Below are 20,477 nucleotides of genomic sequence, written 5' to 3'. Positions count from 1 at the left end.
TTAGCAACTTCATCATGGGGTTAAGTCACGACAGTACACCACAGCCAGGCAGCCAGGATGAACTAATTAACTTCTAGGTGTTTCAGCCTTCTGATGAGAGGTGATTTCTTTTCATTTACAGTCTTGCTTCAGGCAGTTTTCAAGAAGTAGTCGCTGGCAAACAGGACCAGCTCCTCCAGTGGAGCAACAATTCACATTTAACTGCTTATTCATTAACTCCGATAGGGCCTCTGACACTTTATTCCAGTCACAGACCTGGAGCAGCTCAAAGAGTAACTTTTCACAGGCAAACTCCTTGCCTCCTGAAAGTCTGTCCTCCACCCCCAGGTTCATAGAGAATTTTATTTCAAGGAATAGTTAAAAGATAGACCATGACAGAACTCCATTTTATGACTACTCTGTTCCTTTCTTTTCCAAGAAAAGGCCATCTCCAAATGTTGTTCTGACAAGGAACCCAAAACTTTGCAGTTAGCACAGTTTTCTTACGCTTTTCATTACCCTCCCCTAAAAGACTGAAAGACCTGTCTTCCATCACCAACATAAGGCTGCCTAACACCTATGTCCTTCTATACCACCCCATTGCAAAGAGCAGTTCAGTGGTTTACAAACACATCCCCATTCCTCTTAGAAAGGTTAAAAAAAAATTTTAAAAATATCAAACATTTGCAAATGTGTGTGCAGAGTTGTCAGGTGGCAACTACCAGACTTACAGAGGTGCCACCAGACAGACAACACTGAACCTTTTTGGAAGGTACTTCAAAGGGCCTAGCAGATGCTTGTTGGTCACTTGCCCAAAAGCAGAAACAGCCAGTTTCAGCTATGGGTCCCTGCTGGCACCAGCAGGATAGGCCTTTCTTCTTCCCTCTTTCACACATCTTTAGATGCGTTTTTGACAAAGCTGACTGCAAGCTTTGATTCTGCCTGCCTGACAACCTGAAGGAAAGAGGCTGCACGAATAAAAGGGACAGATGGGTCATTCAGAGGGGCAGTCTGTTGGTGCTCCCTGGCCAAGCTGGGGAACTCGTCACTCCAGGATCCCAGTAAAGGTCATGCTCTGAAGGCAAAACAAATCTCTTAAGAACAAGTGAATGAACCCATGTTTCCCTACTAGTGAGCTGTGTCTTGCACCCACTTTTTACCTTGTAATAAGGAATTGCCTGTGGTTCCTGGATTCCTGCAGTTCCTGCAACTACTACAGGGTCTGCATATGCCTGAGCAGGAGGAGAGGCAGGCACAAGAGTAGCTCCAAACAAACACAGACGCAGACAAGGCACAATCTGGCCCTAAATCTCCAAGTGCATCTGAGTCCTTAGTTTTGGTCTGTATACAAGTGACACTACCTCATCCTTTCCTTCCTCTCCACCCTCCCCGTTCCAGCTCTTGCTGTGTAGCAGGAACACCCTCCTCTCAGAGAGATCACACCAGCTGCATCTCAGTCCTCCTCCCTTGGGGCCAGGAACCCCAGGTACCATGCTTCCCAGAGCCGGCACGTGGTGTGTACTTGGGCATGTGCAGCTTCCAGTTTGCATGAGGCCAGGGCAAGCAGATTCCCTCTGGCCAGGCAGGCTGGCACAGAGCAGCACGCTGCTTTCAACTTGAAGGGTACACAAATTAAACCTGCAAAGTGAGGATTAATTAGCCTGGCATGAGCAGGCTGCGAACACATGCTGACATAGTGTGCTTGCCCCTGGACAAACCGCCCCAGCTGTGGAAGCCAAGCACAGGAAGTGGGTGTATTATGGGAGAGGTGTGTGGGAAAAGAGGATTACAGCTCTAGGGACTGGGAGGTGCCAGGTTCCCACAGCCAAGAAACAGCAAACAAAAGGGAGCCGGGAACCACTGCAGTGGGCCTGGATGCAGTGAATAGATGTGCCTAATCAGCCATCTTGGACTTTAAGCTCTAGCAGAGAACAGTGGCTCTCTGTCACCCTGTGCCATCCCCTACATCTCTCTCTCTGCTCCATCACCCAGGTATGACCCAGAAATCATTAAATCTGACCCTCTCTCTGTGAAACATGCCTTGCCACTTTCCAGTCCCTTGAACCACAGTGCCACTAGCCATAGCCGCCACTGACACACAAGGCTGTCCCAGGAGCAACTGGGCTGCACCTCCTTTCCACCACTCCCCACCTCCCCCTATTCTTAAACCAGACCCACAACCCACACCAGACCACAAGGCAAGAACAGCACTGAAAATAGGAAGTCAGCCTCCTCACTCACCAGCCACTCGCTACTTTCATGATGCTGAGTGGATTACAGAGCTCTCGGCTATTTCACAAAGTCTATTCTGTGGGCACTTACATGATTCAACAGGTGTGAGGGCATACATGGCAGGAATTTATGAAAAGCAGGAAGCAATAAAAGTTCTTGTCCTTAAGGAAACAGAAGAGAGACATGACAGTCCCATTTTTACTGCTGTAGGCAGGCTAAAGGCTGGCTAGCCTTTGCCATGAAATCCAGTAAAAGCCAGATATTTGGAATCGTTTCTAAACAGACAGAGGCATTCCCCCCTCGGCTACACTGGACCCTTCCCCACACTGAGCAAACTCTGGAAAAAGTCTTTTGTTAGGAATTATTCAACTATCATCTGCAGCAGGAAGTTCAGTGGCTGGGCTGGGAGGATTGTAGGATACCCAAAGGGATGTTCATGCTCCCACTTAGCAGAGGCCCTTCTCCACTTTGCTCAGCAGAGGCATGCCCATCAGCTGCAGACAAGACACCACTTGGGGAACTGGAATGCCAAAATCTCCATGAGGGGCTTCTGAGCAGCAAGTAATCCAAGGTTGTGACTGGCCAAGGAGGTGAGTCTCTCTTGTTGATTCTAAGGTCAGGGTCAGGTTTAGACACTCAGTCACATACTGAAAACAACCAGGAAGGTTTGGGAAACTGTTAGCAAGCTGCAGTTTGGGATTTCTGCTGCCTGAGATGCCCGAGCTGTTTATACTCATGATATGGTATGAATAAGGACACAGCTCCAGGAACACAGCTTGAAGTTCTCCTCACCCTGTCCTTCTTCAGGTGAGTCACACTTTCTGCTGGTTTCTCAGTATAACTCACTCTGAAATTGTAGTCATGGTATTTATCTGTGTATTTATATGCATCCAATGCTAAATGCTTGCACAGCTCCTTGGGAGCCTGTGATGGAAGGGGCAACATCTGTATTTTATATACATGCATATACACACAGAACCTTCTGGCTTTTTAGAAATCTTTACTTTGTGCTGTGCAGCCAGAACCAGAGGTTTGCACCAATATTGCTCTGTCACCTGGTATGCCTTGCATTTGTTAATAGCTCAGGCATCTGCCCAGGAGGTTCTGGCCAACACATCTCCTGCTCAGCTCCACACTGAAAAGGTCCCTTGTTTTAGGAGAAGAAAAGCCAGCATGTTTCTGCAGTGGCCTTTTAGGATGTAGAGTAAGAGATAAGAGACAGGGAAGTCATTCGAGGGATCTGGCCCCTGTCCAAGCAGAGGGCGTTCTCAACATTGATAAGATCAAGGCAAGAGCACAAGAGGTTTATGTTCCAATTTAAAATTCTTATTTTTACATAGCAGAAAACATCTCTCTGATCAGCCAGGTTATCAGATTGGCCTTGAAATCCTTCCTTCCTTTCTGCCAGCCCCAAAAGATCCTTGAGACACAACTGGTAAGCCCCTGGGTTACCTACTGCTCTTAAGAAAAGCTCAGCTCCACTAATCCCATTCCGAGATTGCATGTAGAAGTTTGTGAAGGAAGAACAAAAACAGGAATAAATTACAGACTTTTAACCCTCATCCCAAAATGGCCTGGAGAATTGAAGACTGGTGGTATACAGACACACTGGAAGACAGGTCTCTGCATTCAGAGCTGGCCAAGCCTGGCCTAGGGCAGAGGCAGTTACACCCCACGAGCACATGGTCACGGTCATCCTCCTTCCAGCGCCAAGGAAGCATCTCCATTGCAACACCCACTTCACCCCGCAAACACACTCTAGACAGTAAAATACTCACACACGCATGTGCCCCTCTCCCACTTCCAGTGTCTTGCTTCCAGTTACAGACATGGCACTGGCTGACACTTTGGGGCACCAGTGACCAGGACTGCACACTCACACTGCCCACCTCACGTGCAACACCCACATAGGCCAACGCCTGCCCCTGACCTTGCAGTGACATGTGCTTTGCTACGTGTAGCTATTATGTACAAATCCATAGTTCATGTACATGCTGTCACCTCTAATTTATCTCTGCTCACCTGCCCACAGGGGCTGATTCTTCTGTTCCATTATCCTTTATTGGGTGGGAAGAGAAGCAAGATTTTTTTTTTCTTTTCTTAATATTATTTGCTCTTCACTGTAGGCTGCCACCTCTCACAGCTGCTATTCCTGAAAACATTCCAAACTGACTAAGCTGCTGCATGTTAGAAAAGGTTATTAATCTCTCTCCCATAATCTGTCTAGGTTCTTAAACTAGTCACATCACTATCCATCATCCCACTAAAGAACCACTGAGTGAGTGGAAAGGCTGTAGCTGATCACCACCCAAGCTGGCCCATGGGAAACTTAAATACAGGAAACAACAGCAAGGTGACACCTAAGTGTTAAAACAGCAGCAAAACCCAACCCAGGTCACCTGCTTAAGAAAGACTCCCAAGGACCACAAACATTTCCAAAGGCTGTAGCTGTGTTTCCATGCCAAAGGGCAAAGACACTGCCCCTCCATCTCACCTTCCCATGGGAGACTCCTCCAGCAGAAGAGGGAGGAAGGCATAGCTGTAATGATGCATGAGAGCACAACACCTTGCACCCTGACATGCCAGCAAAGCCCCAAGATGTCAACCCAACCAAAGCAACAGCCAGGAGGAAAAGTTTTTTTAAAAGCAGACATCATCTCACAACCACGAGACACTGATCTCAGCAAGAACAAGATGAAAATGCTTCATTGATGATATTAGACGGTCACTGTCATCGTTGTCCTCACACAAGACAGAATAAGAACAATCCCTTCTCCTATGAGTTATTCAGCAGCAGGAAAACTGAAGGGATAAAGCAAGGATCCTTCCTTCAAATCCCTGGCACAAGCTGTTAGATATCCTGCCTGTTCCTCAGATCAGTTCACTCACTACATCTTCATCCAGCTGCACGCTGTCTGGCTATCTGTGGCATCTCAGTTCAGAAAGAGACTACCTGATCTGAAACAGGAACACTTGTGCATCAGTGCTACAGTGACACAAACAAAGTGGTTCACATGGTGATGTTTCCTGTTCAGACATGCAGACAGCTGCTTGGTTCCTCCTGTAACAGCTCATCAACCCATCACTATGAGATCTGTCTTCATTTCTTCTACCCTCACCACAATAGACAGGTCCAACAATGAACCTGTGCCACCAGACCCTCAGCAACAGAGGGCCAAGCCTCTCGCTTTGCCTCCTGCTATCACTCTTGGCAGAAGGCCACATTCAATAGGCCCTCAGAATAGCCCTTCCAAGAGAACTTAGGTCCCTGGTGTGCTCTGACTCCATTACTGAATGTTCGACAAGACCCAGAAATCACAGAAGGGCTGAGGTTGGCAGGCACCTCTAGAGATAGCTGAGTTCAAACCCCCTCCTCTGAGCAGGGTCAGCAGGAGCTTGTTGCCCAGGACTGCATCCTGGCACATTTTGACTCTCTCCATGGACAGATTCCACAATTTCTCTGGGCAACCTGAATATCTTACATTTCGACTTGTGCCCGTTACCTCTTGTTCTGCTGCTGGGCAACACTGAGAAGGAACACCATGCCAAGAATGCCCTGCTGGCTGGATTGAGGTTTCCCTTTATATGATGAGAGCACGGCACTGTCTTTCAGAAGTATTGACCTCTCTCAGCTGCTTCCAGAGCTGAGGCACTTCAGCAAAGAGTTCTGCCAGGGACCTGCTGCCTCCTTTCTCAGCTGGTTACAAAAAAGTGGGCACTTACAATCACTTGAAAAATGGAAGCAAAAATGCACCTTTACTTAACAGCTCTGCCACCACAACAGACCAGCAAGAGGCTGTGAAGTATCATATGCTATTACCATGGAAGCCACGAGTGCCTCAGGTGGAGAGGCACTGTCCCAGCTTGGCAAAGCTGGCCAGAGAAGAGTGGATTTTGTGCCACCTGTCAGAAAAGCGTGCTCTCAGTTTCTGCTGTTTATTTTAGTGCAAGCTGATGTGGGCTTAAGGAGCAAAGGGATAATTCTCCTTTCAGATTCTCCAGGGGCACAATAGTAAGCCACAATAATGAGCTTAAGATGTCAGGAAACCACCTCAGTGAGGCATCACTGAAACCCAAGGGACTGGAGAACCATCATCAAGCACCACTGGAAATAGCTGGTGTCTGGGGACAGACACCCAGAAAAAACCCAGTGAAAGAGCACGGGGCAGGCATAAAGGAAGGTGATAAACAAGATGTGCTAAAACATTGCAGCAGGATTAGACAGCTGGTAGGTCTGAAGGACAGGCACAGTCTGGGAAGAGCTCATGGGGCACAGGAGGACACAGCTATACTGAAAACAATCCAGGCAGAAGCACATGAGAGCACATAAGAAATCAGGATTAATTGTGCAATCAGAAGTACCGGGTCCCTGTGGGGCTGCTGGAGACAGGATTGAAGAGCCCTGGCAGAAGGCATACGAGAAGTCAGAAAAATACCACCCCCAGCTCTGCACAAGGCTCTAGCCAGCTCTACCTGCTCCTCCTCCTCTCAGATACCAAATTCATTTCCAGAGCAGTGATGGGCAAGGGCATCCAACAGCGTGCTTATCAACAGCTTCTGGGTGCACAAAGGCATCATTCGTACTGCCCGCTGGGCAAGGTAAAAACCTTGAAAGGATCCAGGTCTGTCATTCATCCCTCTTGCAAGGCCATAAAAATACTGCAGTGAAAATAGCAGCTTTATCATGAAGGATGTTTGTTTTCTTCACCCTAATCTTTTTTTGCCTGTGTATCACAAACATGGAGGATCATGGGGGGAGGTACACCTGCTTTGGTGACAACATGTAAGGTCACAAGCAAACAGAATCATAGAATGTTTTGCGTTGGAAGGGACCTTCAAGATCATCCAGTTCCAACCCTCTGCCATGACAGGGACACCTTCCACTAGACCAAGTTGCTCAGAGCCCCATCCAACCTGGCCACAATTCTTCTTCCAGAGATGGGGAAGCCACAATTTCTCTGGGCAATCTGTTCCAGTGCATCCATCACCCTCACTGTAAAGAATTTCTTCACAAAGTCTAATCTAAATCTACTGTCCTTCAGCTTAAAGCCATTCCCCCTTGTTCCAGCACTACACATCCTTGTGAAAAGTCCCTCTCCAGCTCACCTGTAGCCCCCTTTAGGTACTGGAAGGTGATTTAAGGTCTCCTAGGAGCCTTATCTTCTCCAGGCAGAGCAGCCCCTGCTTTCTCAGCCTGTCTTTGTAGGGAAGGTGCTCCAGGCCTCTTAACAACTCCATGGCCTTCCTCTGGACTTACTCCAACAGTTCCATGTCTTTCTTCTGTCGGGGACTCCAGAGCTGGATGCAGCACTCCAGGTGGGATCTCCCCAGAGCAGAGTAGAGGGGAAGAATCACCTCCCTCAACCTACTTGTCACATTTCTTTTTGATTCAGCCCAGGATGCATCTCTCACAGCACCATACAGCATTGACCAAAAGAAAGGCAAGGTACCCACAAAGGACGCAGGGGTTGGCTGATGAGTCAGGGAACAGGCTGCTAAAGACAAAACTCTCAGAGGTGCAGGCAAAAATCTACAAGGATGAGACCTGAGCACACCTGATAGGGATGCAGGCTGTTAAGCACGGAGATGCTCGGGACACTGCAGCATCATCCCAGCTAAAAAGCCATCTGAGCAATGCAGCTCTTATCTGCCATCATCCAGTCCCATATCCCATCTGGTTCTGCAAACACCAGTGCACCATGCAGGTATAGTCCTGTTTCCCCAGCTTTTTACCAGGCCTCTCACCCCTACCAGACACCACTTGGTCAAGAAGGATCCAGATGACACCCTACAGGACAGCTATGCTGTATGAGCTCATAGCATGGGATGTAGGCTTTTACTCCAAGGAAGCTTTAAAACCACAGTCTCCAAAATGGAAAAGACCCTGTATTATGAGCCTTGTCAGCACCTAACCTAAATTGCAACTACATTCTATACTCCACAGTAGCAACTTTTGTAATGCAGCTGATCAAGCCACAGGAAATCTCCAGAAATCATCTTCTGGACACAGATGTTCAGTGAGAATCACCACATTAGGAATATGTGGAAAGACAAAGGAACCGCACCGGAAAAGAGCAACTTACACGAATTTTAATTACTCTAGTCTTCGCTCCACAATTCTTCTTGAGCAGCATCTTCTGAAAGAGAAGTAGAATCCAGGGATTAGTAGAAATACCATGAAGGAATAGAAAGAGGGATATTGTAAGGAGTCTCTTTTCATCAACATTTCATTAAAACAAGATGGATGGATGGTTAAGTGAGATATGAAAGATTAAGAATTACCAAAGGCGGACAGCAAGTAATCATCCTAATCTGAGACTGTCTCACACAGCCTGCACAGAGTCCTCTGGCAGGGGCTGATACCCTGGGTTTTGAAAGAATATACAAGAGATTTCACAAGGAAAGAGATGGAACAACTGCCTGAAAGGAAGTTTCTTCTTAATTTCCGTCAATTACTGGTTAGACTTTGCCCTGAAGCAGGTGAATTTATCTTCCTTTACAAAGGAGAAAATAGACTATTTCATGTAAATGTGGATGTTCCCATTATTTAACAGATATTTTCATTATGCTTATTTATTCAGAATTTTAAAAAAACAAGGTAAAGGCACCTGCCTGCAGTCCTAAATCTCTTTGCCATATACTGCAAGAGTCATTAAAGTTGTCATAACGTGAACCACACAATTTAGCAAACAGGATATACTCGAACCAGCAATTATTCTGGGAAATTACAGAAATAAACGGGTGAGTTGAAGCTCTATCCCAGTTTTGAGGCAGTGTTTTGAAAGCTGGAGAATGAATAAAATCATTCTTTCCCCTCAAAAAATTGTCACAAAACAACTCCCAAGTGGAAAAACAAGGCTTCAAGAGAACAGTTCCTCCATTTTAAAAATTACTTCAATTACATTTTTCATACTGAAAAACCTGGTGAGGGAGGCATGTCAGGAAGAAACTTCTCCATCAGCTTTTGAAAGAAAGAAAATATTTTCCCAGCTCCTGTTTTTAACACTTCTCCAGTTGGAAAGCTGTGTGAAGTATGGGAAAACACTCCCCACACTCACATGCTTTTGCAAAGCAACTGAAGTGTTTTTCAGATGAAGTTCCTAAAGAGTGTAGAAAGACATCCCACCATTTTACCAATATGAGTGGTAAATAGCGAGACTTTTCTATTTTCTCTCTTTGTTTGTTGTCTTTCTGCTTTCTCTAGCACAAAGCAAGACAAAAGCAACTCAGTACAGGGAGCCTCGGAAACTCAAAAAGCTTAAAAAATCCAAACATACAAACAACCTCCAAAAAAATTCAGAAGAAAAAGCACCACCCCAAAATTGAAGTCAGCACTTAGGTGAAAGTATTTATTATTTTTCCAGTAGAAAGTACTGCTGGGAGGTGGGAAGAAGTCCCATTCCTCCACCGCCCTCTGTCACTCTACATCCCATAAGCACGTCTTTGCAGTCCCAATCCACATTACTATCCAAAACTTGGAGAGGGAGTTAGCGATCCACCCAGCATTTCTACACACATCAGCCTCTTTGATCTAAAATCCAGAACTTGGCACACTCGCACCCCACTCTGAAACTTTCACATGAGTAGTTTGGGGCTCAAGGACAGCATATTTCATTATCCAAGCCTGCATGGGGAAGAAGGGAGGTGCTGCAAGGATTTCGAGCTTTTACTGTTAATCCTTTAGCAGGTGAATCCTATTGTTGTCTCCATTATTCAAAGGGCTCAACAGGAGCCATGCTGGATTGCTCTGTCCCCAGGTCTGACCTGGCAGCACAGCTCCAAGGTTTCTAACCTAAAAGGACCCTACCAGTCTTTGCACTAACCAGGCAGGAGCAACAAAAGGAACTGCTGAACTGAACTAGCCCAGCCCAAGGCTGTCCAACTGAACAAGTAATCCTCTGGGAATTCCTATAAAGTATTGCAGGACTTGATTCCCAGGCAGGCTGCAAGGCAGCTACTGTAAGGCTGGTATTTACTGTGAGGTCATTGCCTTTCTTGAGACCCCCACAACCACACAGTGAAAAAGACAGTGAAGGAAGGAGACCTTGGTAGGGCTCACAAAACCCAGGGTGCAGGGAAGGGCAAAGTGAGGAGCTGTGAGGTCTTGCAAAGTTGTGGTCTCCTCAAGCCACAAGCCCACTGGTGGGATAAAATGTGCGAGACACAGTCAGGTTGAGCAATGGAAGTGAGAATCAGGACTTGTGATTTTGAGCCCCATCCCTTAGGGGAAGAATGCTGTTAGAGCAGAACTTATCCTGCAGCATCCCACTCGACCACAAGCTGCATGACTTCGGGTGAGAACCTCAGCTTCTCCAGGCTGCTGTAAAGCTGAGCTTTTTAGTGGTACTTGGCTGAACCCCCAGGATAAAGTGAGGCTGTGACACAAAATTCTACTGTCTCAGTAGCACCACTGAATCCTCTGCTGAAAGGGGAAAAACAGAGCTCTGTTGGCCAAGGAGCAAGTACAACACCTTCCAGTACAGTCCAGCAGGATGAAAAATGCCTAGCATGGTCACACCCACGGGACCCCCATGACTTCATCAGGGCACAACAAAAGACATTATTTCCCCACTATAATCAGCAGAGGCAGCAAGACATTTACCCATCCTGGCCTTCTATTAAAATATATAGGGAGGAGCAACAGAGACAGAAATTACAAGATGACACCAAAGACTGAATGAAAGGCTTGTAGGTAGATGGACAACCAGCCAAACTCTTCCAAGAGAAATTCAAGTGCTCAACTGTATCCCAAGTCCTACTCTTCTGGCAGAAAACAGAAGTGATTTTTAGTGATGCTGTTGTGATAAGCTTTAATTATATGAGAATCTTACCACTATTTACTCTACTGCTGCGGTTTGCAAAGATTTCATTGTGCAGCAAGACCAAGATACCCTACATAACAATTTTTGTTCCTCTTGTGCTTCCTTTTTGTTCCTGGCGTTCCTCTTGATGGACTTAGTAGAGAAATAAAAACATGACATCCCCTCATCCACAGGGTGTTAAACTGGACCATAAACCTCAGCATGGGAAGCTCTCTGGAACTGCTAGGTTCTCTTATTTCCACTTAGACTGAAAGCAGAGCAAGACCACTTGTGCTGCACTCTCAGAGCTTTCAGGTCCCACATCATAGTAAGGTCCAAAACAGAGAGAGGGAGAGAGAGAGAGAGCAAGCCAGCCACATGATCCTGCAAGCTGAGAATGAATACATGGAAGGCCAGTTATCAAATGCTATTCTATTTAATCAAATTGCTTCCACCTCACTAGCAGCCACACGCTTTCTGCACCCAGCACAGTAAAGCCATGCTTTACAAAAAGTAAGTCAAGCCATCTTTGAATGGTTTTCCATCCCTCAGCTTTCCCTTTCCTTGCCAAACCTGAGTGCAGACTTTCGGACAGGGAAGCTAAAATGCAGTGATGCCTAGCAACAGCCAGGGACTTTCCACGGCAGCCTCTCCTCATCCTCCCTCTGGAGACCTCCACGTCACAAGCCAACCACGAGATGCAGCAACTCGTTAACTCCTATTTACACAGATACAAGGCAGAGCTGAAATAACATTTATTTGGCTACATGACTTGCAGTTGCCTAAAGCAGGGGAAATGGCCTATAAGGAAGGTGACATATTCAGTTTAGTAACTCTGGGATCATTCCTAACTACTAGACCAATGTAAAAGTGCACTTTTATTTCCTTGAGCTATTTTCTGGGAGTTATGACAATGAGCAGAGCAGAGATTTCTCAAAGGTCATGGAGGATATTAGTAGCAGAGCTGAGAATAAAACCATAGGGTATAGTTTCCAAAACTTTCTTCCACCTGCAGAAAATTGAATGCAAGAAAAAGAGGCAGTGTCCCTATTTCAATTAAAAAGTCTTTCCTGCTGGTCTCTGACAGAACTGCTGGCATCAGAGCTGAAACATACAGCTTAGGAGCACTATTATTTGCATGAAGGGAAGTTTATTTTGCTATCTACTGTGACTTCTACTAAAAGGAGGAAATGACATGACTAAGGAAATGTTAAAGCCTTTTTGAGGACACAACAGTTATGCCTCACTCTAAAAGCAAAGCTGAATTGAAACATTCCAGGGTTAATCCTCCAGAAAGCAGCAGCATCAGTTCAGCCCAAGAACCCGCCCACCAATCTCACCTCCTGCTCATAACCCAGAGACTCTCTCAGTCCTGGGCCTGGATTCAAAAGGAAGTTGCAAGGACTGGAAATAATAGAGTCACATATTCACCAAATGAAATGTGGTAATGAACCCCTGATCAGCCACACACGTGGCTTTGCTGCACATCACTGCCACATCAAAATACCCCCAGTTAGAGCAGAGATGAGCCACCAGCCCTGCTTCTCTTTGAGCACAGCTCTCCAGTCCAGCCTCGCTTCAGCAAGTATCTCCAACTGCTTAAGCAGCAGTACTCCAAGTCCTCTAACACTGACTTGAGCAGTTCTGAACTCACCCAGAAGGAAATGGTGAATGCCTGCATGCACAAAAGCTACCATAGAACTATTCTATACAAACTGCACCATCCAGATGACTATAATATATATTAACAATCAAAATACAGGCATTCTGAATGCAAGATCACTCTAGGAATAGTGATATCCCCAAGATGAATGAATTTATGTCACACTGCTGCAGCAGTTCAAAACTAAGTATTTAAACCTCTGTCAATGCACAGTTTAAAGACAGGCATCACAACTTAATTTTCAAATGTATACGAGTTTGAACAAACTCTTAAACCAGCATACAATGCAAAATATTTTACATTCATATATATTAATAAACACATTTCATCTTACATCTGCTTTTTATGTATACATTTTTGGTTGTAGAATAGTTTCATTTTCACTACCTCCACAAGACAGAGCAATTCTTTTGTCCATTAGTGTTTTGGGGGGGTGGTTAATTTCTTTTATTTAATTTTATTATCTAATTTAACTAATTTATTATTAGTTTTAAACCTAAGGGCCTGTCCAGAGTTGGATGCAGTTTAACTATTACTGTTTTTTTCAGACCAGTTTAGCCTATTTCATGCAAGAGAGCACAGGCACTCTCAGTTTCCCAACATAACTCATTATTTAATGACACACTTCATCAAATGCTACATACTGATATACAATCAGCTTGTTACAATTTAAGAATGCTGCAGGGATTTTCACTTGCTTAATGAAAGAGATTTCAAAATTAAAAAAAAAAATCTGTATTCAATAACTGTGCTGTGATTTGACTCAAAGATCAGACTTTCCAGAGACCAGCAAGCAGGACAGAAGTCTGCCTTTCTTTAGTTTTGCTTATGACCCTCCACAGGACAAGTGCACTTTAAAGGTAGGGACACTTCTGTTTCTTGTTGACATCTTAAGGCTCTTGACAGGCTACAAAGTTTAAACAGTCCAAGTTTTAAGAAAAAGCCTCCTCAGCTCTATAACCCCTGTTTTACTTCCATGCTGTTAACCCTACCAGACAGCTTCCCAGTTGTCCAGTCTTTCAGGAACAAGAAGGCAGACCAAGCTTGAATGGCTAGCACAGAAACAGAGAAGCAGACTGATGATGTTGCTTGCTTTGTTCAAAAAAAATAAAAAAAGAACTGAAAGAAGAAACAGGACAGTGTGAGGAGCAATTGCACTCTAAGTCACAGCAGAGGGCTGATGAAAAGGGAAAAACCATGCCCAGTGATGCAATGTGCACAGAGAAAATTGCCTCACAGCAAGGCAGGGAGGCAGCTTCATGGCCCATTAAGCAGAGGATTGAAGGGGCCGCAATAAGACACATCTTGGGACAGTGAAGTGGATGCTGGTGCAGAGGCAATGCCTACATGTGAGCTCCAGCCTGATGCCAATCCCATTACACACAGTGAGCCAGCCAGGGAAGCATGGCCCTATGGCCCTCCTCCCCTGGGGAGGCATTTCAGAGCAAAGGGCCTGCCCCATCTCCTTTCCAAACAGCCCTCAGAGACAGGTTTGGGCCAGGAGAACAGCTTTTCCCACCAGCCAGCTGCTGCTGAGAGCCTGTCCCCTGCCCCAGCACTGCTGGGGCGGGAGAGCATGCAGAGGGTTAAGGCGCAGGGCAGGGGTGCAGCTGCAGCACAGTGGGCAGATGAGGTCAGGGGCTGCACAGAGTGGCCATTGTGCGGCACACTGCGGCTGCAGGCTTCTGCTTGACCGGGTGCCACCTCCGTCCCACCCCGTAGCACCATGACAGCCCAGGGGCCGCAGGGCGGGAGGCCCACAGCTGCTACCCACCGGAGCGGGCAGGCACATGCGGGCAAACCAGCAGCAGCCTCACACTACTGATGAAGCAGAGGATTCCAACAAGGCCCTTTTTAGAGCACAGGCTGAGTTAAAGGAAGGGGATCGGCTACCCCCAAAGGCAGTGCTTGCAAAGGCCAGATGTGAAAGCCCAGCAAGGCCCCAGCCAGAGTTCAGTAGCAAGGTGGAAGCTTTCAGTGTTTTCCCAACCCAACAGCTCTGTGCACCTTCAGGCTTAAACATCACAGCCCAGTGTCTTCTGCTTCAGAGAAATCCTCCACCCAGGAGAGCAGTACTTCATGCCCACGTGGCAGGACACAAGGGAACAGAGCCATGGTTCCTGTCCTTTTGCCAACACAGTGTTGGGTTTTATACAAGGGGCAAAGCCAGGTCTGCCCTCCCAATTTATTGGGGAGGATTTGTTTATTATTAGGAGAATTTATTATTTAGGAGAATAACCAGTAAAAAATTTTTAAAGCTATTTTGTATGTTGATTTTGGACTGGCTTTTTTAATTCCTTGGCACTGAGTAGTGCTGCTAGGACATGGGCATCATCTCTTAGCCCTTCAGTACAAAAACTGTACAGAAAAAAAAAGTAAGTCACAGGCTCCTCCTTACTGCTTTTAAGCTGAAGCAACTCCAGCCGACACTAACCACCATCCAGGCTCAGGCTCCCAGGCACACGACTTAAAGTGGCAGACAAACCAGGGGGCCAAGCCTTCCTAGCAGTCACCTGAGGGTATTCTGCATTTGCATCACCAGGGATGCCCTGTGCTAGGGGAACACCCACTGTCTGGGCCCAGGCGTGCAACGCCACTATCCAGTACATCCATGTACCAGACACAGACACAAGCTCCCTGCCCAGCCCCTGAAGCAGCACAGCAACAGGAAGGCTATAGTTCAGCCACAGCTTTAAATTACAATTATCATCAGTCACAGCCTCCAGACGTCTCCATCAGAAGTTAAACAGCCTCACAGCATTTTAAAATACAGGCTAACTGAAATGGTTTGGCCAACAGTCCCCTGCCACAAAAACAAACCCCAGCATCCAAACACTAAGCTGTGGTGATACTGTGGAACATCCTGAAAAGCCTCTGAACTCTTTTGAAAGTTATTTCTAGTTAATATTCAGTTGAATTAGTCATTCATGCTTTTTTTGCCACATTTCTCCTCAGTCCATCTGCAGTTTCTTCAAAACATCAGCACATTTGGTCTCTTAACATTGTCATAAAGGGCTCCCATCTCTGTCAAGACGGGAGTCTCAGTTACGCAGGCAGCACCTCTGCCAGCAAGGGCCAAAAATCCACAGCCTCCATAAAATGTAAACACTGACAACTTAGTGTATCTGGACAGTGCAGCAGAGGAAATACTGATTACTAAGTGATCATTGAGAACAAATTCAAATTAAAAAAAGCCAGGCAAGGCCTTACAAAAAAAGATGTACTGCAAGGACTTGCACAGCATCACAGAGTCAGCAAACAGTGCACCATGAAAACCAAAACAAAGTCATTCCTGTGGTCACCAAAATCCTTTTTAACACAGTGTCTTTAATCACCTCATTTTGTGCACTTCTGGGAGGGGCTCAGCTGTCACTGCTAAAGAGAAATGGTGAGAGCCTACAGCAAATACAAACTGGAAGAACAGCAAGTCAGTCTCACCAGTAACTGCTCTCTAAATAAGCACAGCCCAGTTGCACTGCAGTCCAGAAAGGCGATGTGTAAGTGATCACTGCAGAGTAGCACCAGGCTGCTGGGCTTGGTCAATGCCTGCTACAGTAGAGAGTAAGCTGAAGTCTGGCCAGCAAGGTCTGCCACCTGGCAGAACATCTGAATTCCCACTATTCCCAAGGCCCAGAGAACAGATTAAGTTATTCAAATTACAGGCTGCTTTTTGAAGTTTTCCCTGCATATCACACTAGAGCCACAGCTAACATAAATACAGCTACCTACTCACACAGTTGTGGTCTAAGCAAACAGACTGACTGCCTGTCTGTAGGTGACTGGTTTTCTACTGCTCCTCTGTCTCCTTTGTGGCATACAGTTTCCAAATATACTCTGGATCTGTACAGAAGCCCTGCCCCTTTAGAAACAGATAAAGTGGGCCATATTTGCCCTGGCACTTTTACCACTAGCCCTTTGATTGGAATTTGGGGATGGAGGAAGTGAACACTCTCTATGGAGCATCTCTGGCTCAGCAGCCACTTTCCCTGCTGGTCTGGCAGAGTCTGAGTCTGCTGATCTGCAGGGTACATCAGATGGTTCATCTATTCACTCTATGCCAACCCCAAATCTCTCACTGAGTTTTCTTTGAGGCCTGGAAAAAACGCAAAGCTCCATTTGTGCAGGAAATAGACCTGACCAAAAACTCCAGCACCTGTGGAGCAACAAAAATCTAAAGAAAGGGCAGGATTCATTAATTCCCTATCACTCATCTGCACATGCCAAAGTTACCAAAGTTCAAATGTTGGGCTTGCCCCTCCTGCTCACTAGAGTCTGTGAAGGGAGGAGGGGTGCAAAGGGACAGGGGGGTCTAGTTTCACAGCTGGCAGGCATGGTAGCAGCTCCTGAGAAAAAGCTTACAAAGCTTTTAATTCAGGGCAGCCAACATGACTGTTTCCTCCCTTCCTTCCTGGCCTTGGCTCCAAAGTTGTCCACAGGGAATGTCCAGTCTAGTCTAACATATCATCTGATGTCTCTATAGTTTATCTCACTTCTAACTGAAGCCTTGGCTCGGACATGGCTCCAAAGCCCTCCCTCCCCATGGACTTTTGCTTCAGGCAGAGCTAGGGCAGAAGGCACACCGCCTCCTGCAGCTTTATTCCATTCCCCTCACCACTGCTGCTGCAGCACGTGGGAGCTGGCAGCGCTGGGGGCTTTAAACAAGCAGCCCCAGACTCTTCCACCACTTACTGTTTAGATGCTGTCCCCAAGTGCCCCAAGAAGGGGTTAAGACATCAACGCAAGTCAGGCAGTAAACACAGTTCCCCTTTAAGCAAGGAGATAACAGAGAGAGCTCTGAAAGTCACACAGATGTATACCCTGGGAAAGAAGATGAAAAATACTAAAATCACTGAAAGGTACCAACTCTTGTCATCTGTGATGTTACAGGGACATGGAGAGGAAGAGAATCCACAGATGGCTGCTCCAAACCCAGATGACACAGGGGCAAAAGTGTGTGCCTTTACACTATCCTTGGGTAACTGAAAAAACAACAAGACATTCCAAATGCTCTGTGCAAGCCACAGGGCCTCATGCACACCAGCCACAAAGTGAACAGCCAAGCATGTGGAACACCAGATTTCCAGAAGAGACTCACACAGGTTTGCCACATGAAAGGATAGATGTATGTGTGGATGGCAAAAGGAAAAATAGGCCAAAACGACCAGCTCAAAACGGTTTCAAGTCTAGATTTTTAAGCCAATTTCTTCCTGGTTTTGACACAACTAGAATATTTTAGATATTCATATGAAGTATTTATGTTAAAAAGTAAAAATTCTTGGACCTGAATGCCTGTTTGTCAGCCCAAAACCCTGCCCTGAAGTTTGCACTAGGAACTTTTCAGGAGGTATAAAACACTAAAAAGATCTACCTAATCCACCACAGAAAACATCCAGTGGAGATCAGTGGGTTTCTCTGAGGAGAACCTGGAATATGTACCTTTTCATCAGATTTTTAGCCAGAGGATTGGTCTTAGAGGAGCTTCTCAAAAATAGGGTAACATGAGGTATACTCATTGCTCTAAATGAAGAAAGGATTTGTCAGTGGCCTGGATCTTCACAATAGAAACCTCAAAAGGTGGCTCTGAATTGCCTCCCACGCTCTCCAGCTGAGTGCAAAGGACATCACTCTGTGGGAACCCTTGCTTTGGGTTCATCTGGTGCTGCTGGGAGCACTTACAAGTGGAACTTTAAGCAGAAAACACATAAGGTCACGTCTTCAGATGAGAACTTGGATTCATGGACAGTGGGGAAACTTTGAAAAAGCCAAATGCGGACTGACTACATAAACAGCTTTGGAAAGCCAAAACAAGCCCGTCTTAAACAAAGACGCAAACATCTCAAGTTGTGGGGCTTGCTTGGGCTCTGAACACAGGGCAACAGAATCCCTCTCCTTCTCCTCCCAAGACACACACACGTATCATGTCTGCACTGCCCTGCAAAATATTTGAGCATATTCTCCTTTCACATGACTATGCCTGTTTCGGAAATCTCTTGTGTTTGCATGAGCACATGAAAATAAACAAATACTATATTAGAAACTGGAGACCAGAAGATGATTAACAAACCCAAGATACCATTTTTTGCCTACAAATAGACATCCATGAAATGGGAGTATAACAACACTAATCACCACAGAGAGAAATGATGATGTAAGCCAACTGTTCCCACATTCCCCACCCAATCACCTACTTGTCTCCCTGCTCCTCTTCCCTAGTGAACACTGCTTACGCTTTAGTGACAAGGGAACATGCTGAAGCAGCTAGTCAGCTAACAGGATAAAGGCCTCTTACTCCAGGGAGCTAATCCATTTATGTAGAACATAACTAATGACTGCGCTTGGAGAATGCTCTCCCATGCCCATATGCAGCAGTGCCTGCCCACACGTGCCTCACAGCACAACCCTGTATAGCCCACAGAGCCTTGCTCAGGTGGTGCTTGAGTGTTTAAACTCAGAACTTGGGATGGGGTTCAACCTACCAACTTTGAAAGGGCTGGCCTAGGCCTGTACCCATGTGAACAGCTTGCAAATACTTCAGAGGAGCCAGTATCTCCTGCCTGGCGTGCTGTCCTTCCTCTGAAGTAGGCATACAGTTCCCTTCAGCACTGCTGATCAGCACTTGCAGATTCTAATACCATTTTGCATCCCTTCATTCACATCCTCACAGCTGCACAAGGCTTGAGATGGCGTAGAGCTGGTCCAGGGAACCATCCCCAGTGCAAGAATACAACCAATTCAGCAATCAGGGCTTTTCCCTGGACACTTCAATGAGCTTAGTGAGCTTCAGCATCTCTACTTGTCCATAGGTACCAGCACAGGATACACATTACTCCTGCCAACTTTTTAAAATTCCCGTGTGAGGGCAGTGAGGTACCATCAAAACCAGAAGCAGATCATTGCCCTTCTGAACAGGTTAGCAGGGTACAGCAACCCTCAGAGCTGTGCATGAAGTACTTGTTGGAGAACTGCTGCCCTCAAGCATGCCACTCCACTGTCTGCATCAAGATCCACTTTCCAAACAGTTGGAAATACACCATCAACTCAATAGCTTGCAAGATCCGTATCAGAGCCTGTATAACACCAGTGTTCATAACACAGGCATCAATTTTAATGCACAAATCATTTCAGTGTTTCCTTCTTTCAGCTCAGGATTTTGGCCCATCTCACACTTAGAAAATGGTCATGCCCTAAGACCAAGAGTTCTCCTTTACTCACTACACTGCAGAAGGGCAAAAGCTCAGATTAACTCATTAAAAATAGACCAGAATGTCCCAAGGCCAAGTTCATTAGGATCTCCTGTGCAGATAAAGGTTGATAACAAGAGCAAGTTTATTCATTATATGAATAGTTTTGAGGGTGTTTGAATTATTTGGACACTTGCATTTGGAAAGCAAATGAAACAGTGCCTCAACTCAGTACAGAGTTTTATACAGCAGACTGAGCGACAAGTCTCACAGTTGGCAGCAGTAGTTACAGCTGCTTTCTACCTCTAACCCTACCAGCAGCCCCATCATGAGGCAGCAATCTGATTTTTTTTCAGCCTCTTGTGGTTTACCGTTTCACTCAGCTCTAGAGAGAGTCCATAGGCTGTTTAGCATAACTGCCCATAGTAAGAGTCTGCAAAATGCAAACGGGATGAACTAGCACAGCAAAAATACCTTTCACATTTCTTGTAGCAGTCAGCCTTGAATAGAACATTGGTGTATTATGAAAGAAAAGATACAAGAATACTAAAATAGTTGTACTATAAATCTTAGAAAATATTTTCCAAGAGTACCACTTCCAGTGCTCATAATTGCACTCTT

General features: G+C 45.9%; 1 protein-coding gene across 5 annotated transcripts in view; it reads right to left on the bottom strand.

Annotated features, from left to right (window-relative positions):
* LOC103622737 overlaps positions 1 to 20,477 on the bottom strand; it is a 77,517-nt gene that overhangs the window by 8,623 nt on the left and 48,417 nt on the right. For 2 of the 5 annotated variants that reach the window (XM_017744850.1, XM_008641727.2), the window contains one exon: positions 8,295 to 8,348. The exons of 1 other annotated variant lie outside the window; for it this stretch is intronic. In XM_017744850.1, coding sequence (XP_017600339.1) covers positions 8,295 to 8,348 — 54 coding nt within the window. Of the gene's footprint in view, positions 1 to 8,294; positions 8,349 to 17,417; positions 17,494 to 20,477 lie in introns of those variants that run through there. 2 more of the 5 variants (XM_017744849.1, XM_017744852.1) reach the window with 2 other exon arrangements.

Source organism: Corvus brachyrhynchos, unplaced genomic scaffold (assembly GCF_000691975.1).
Source record: "Corvus brachyrhynchos isolate BGI_N302 unplaced genomic scaffold, ASM69197v1 scaffold258, whole genome shotgun sequence".
NCBI lineage: Eukaryota > Metazoa > Chordata > Aves > Passeriformes > Corvidae > Corvus > Corvus brachyrhynchos.
Note: the sequence above shows the minus strand (reverse complement) of the source record. Positions and strands in the feature narration are given on the sequence as shown.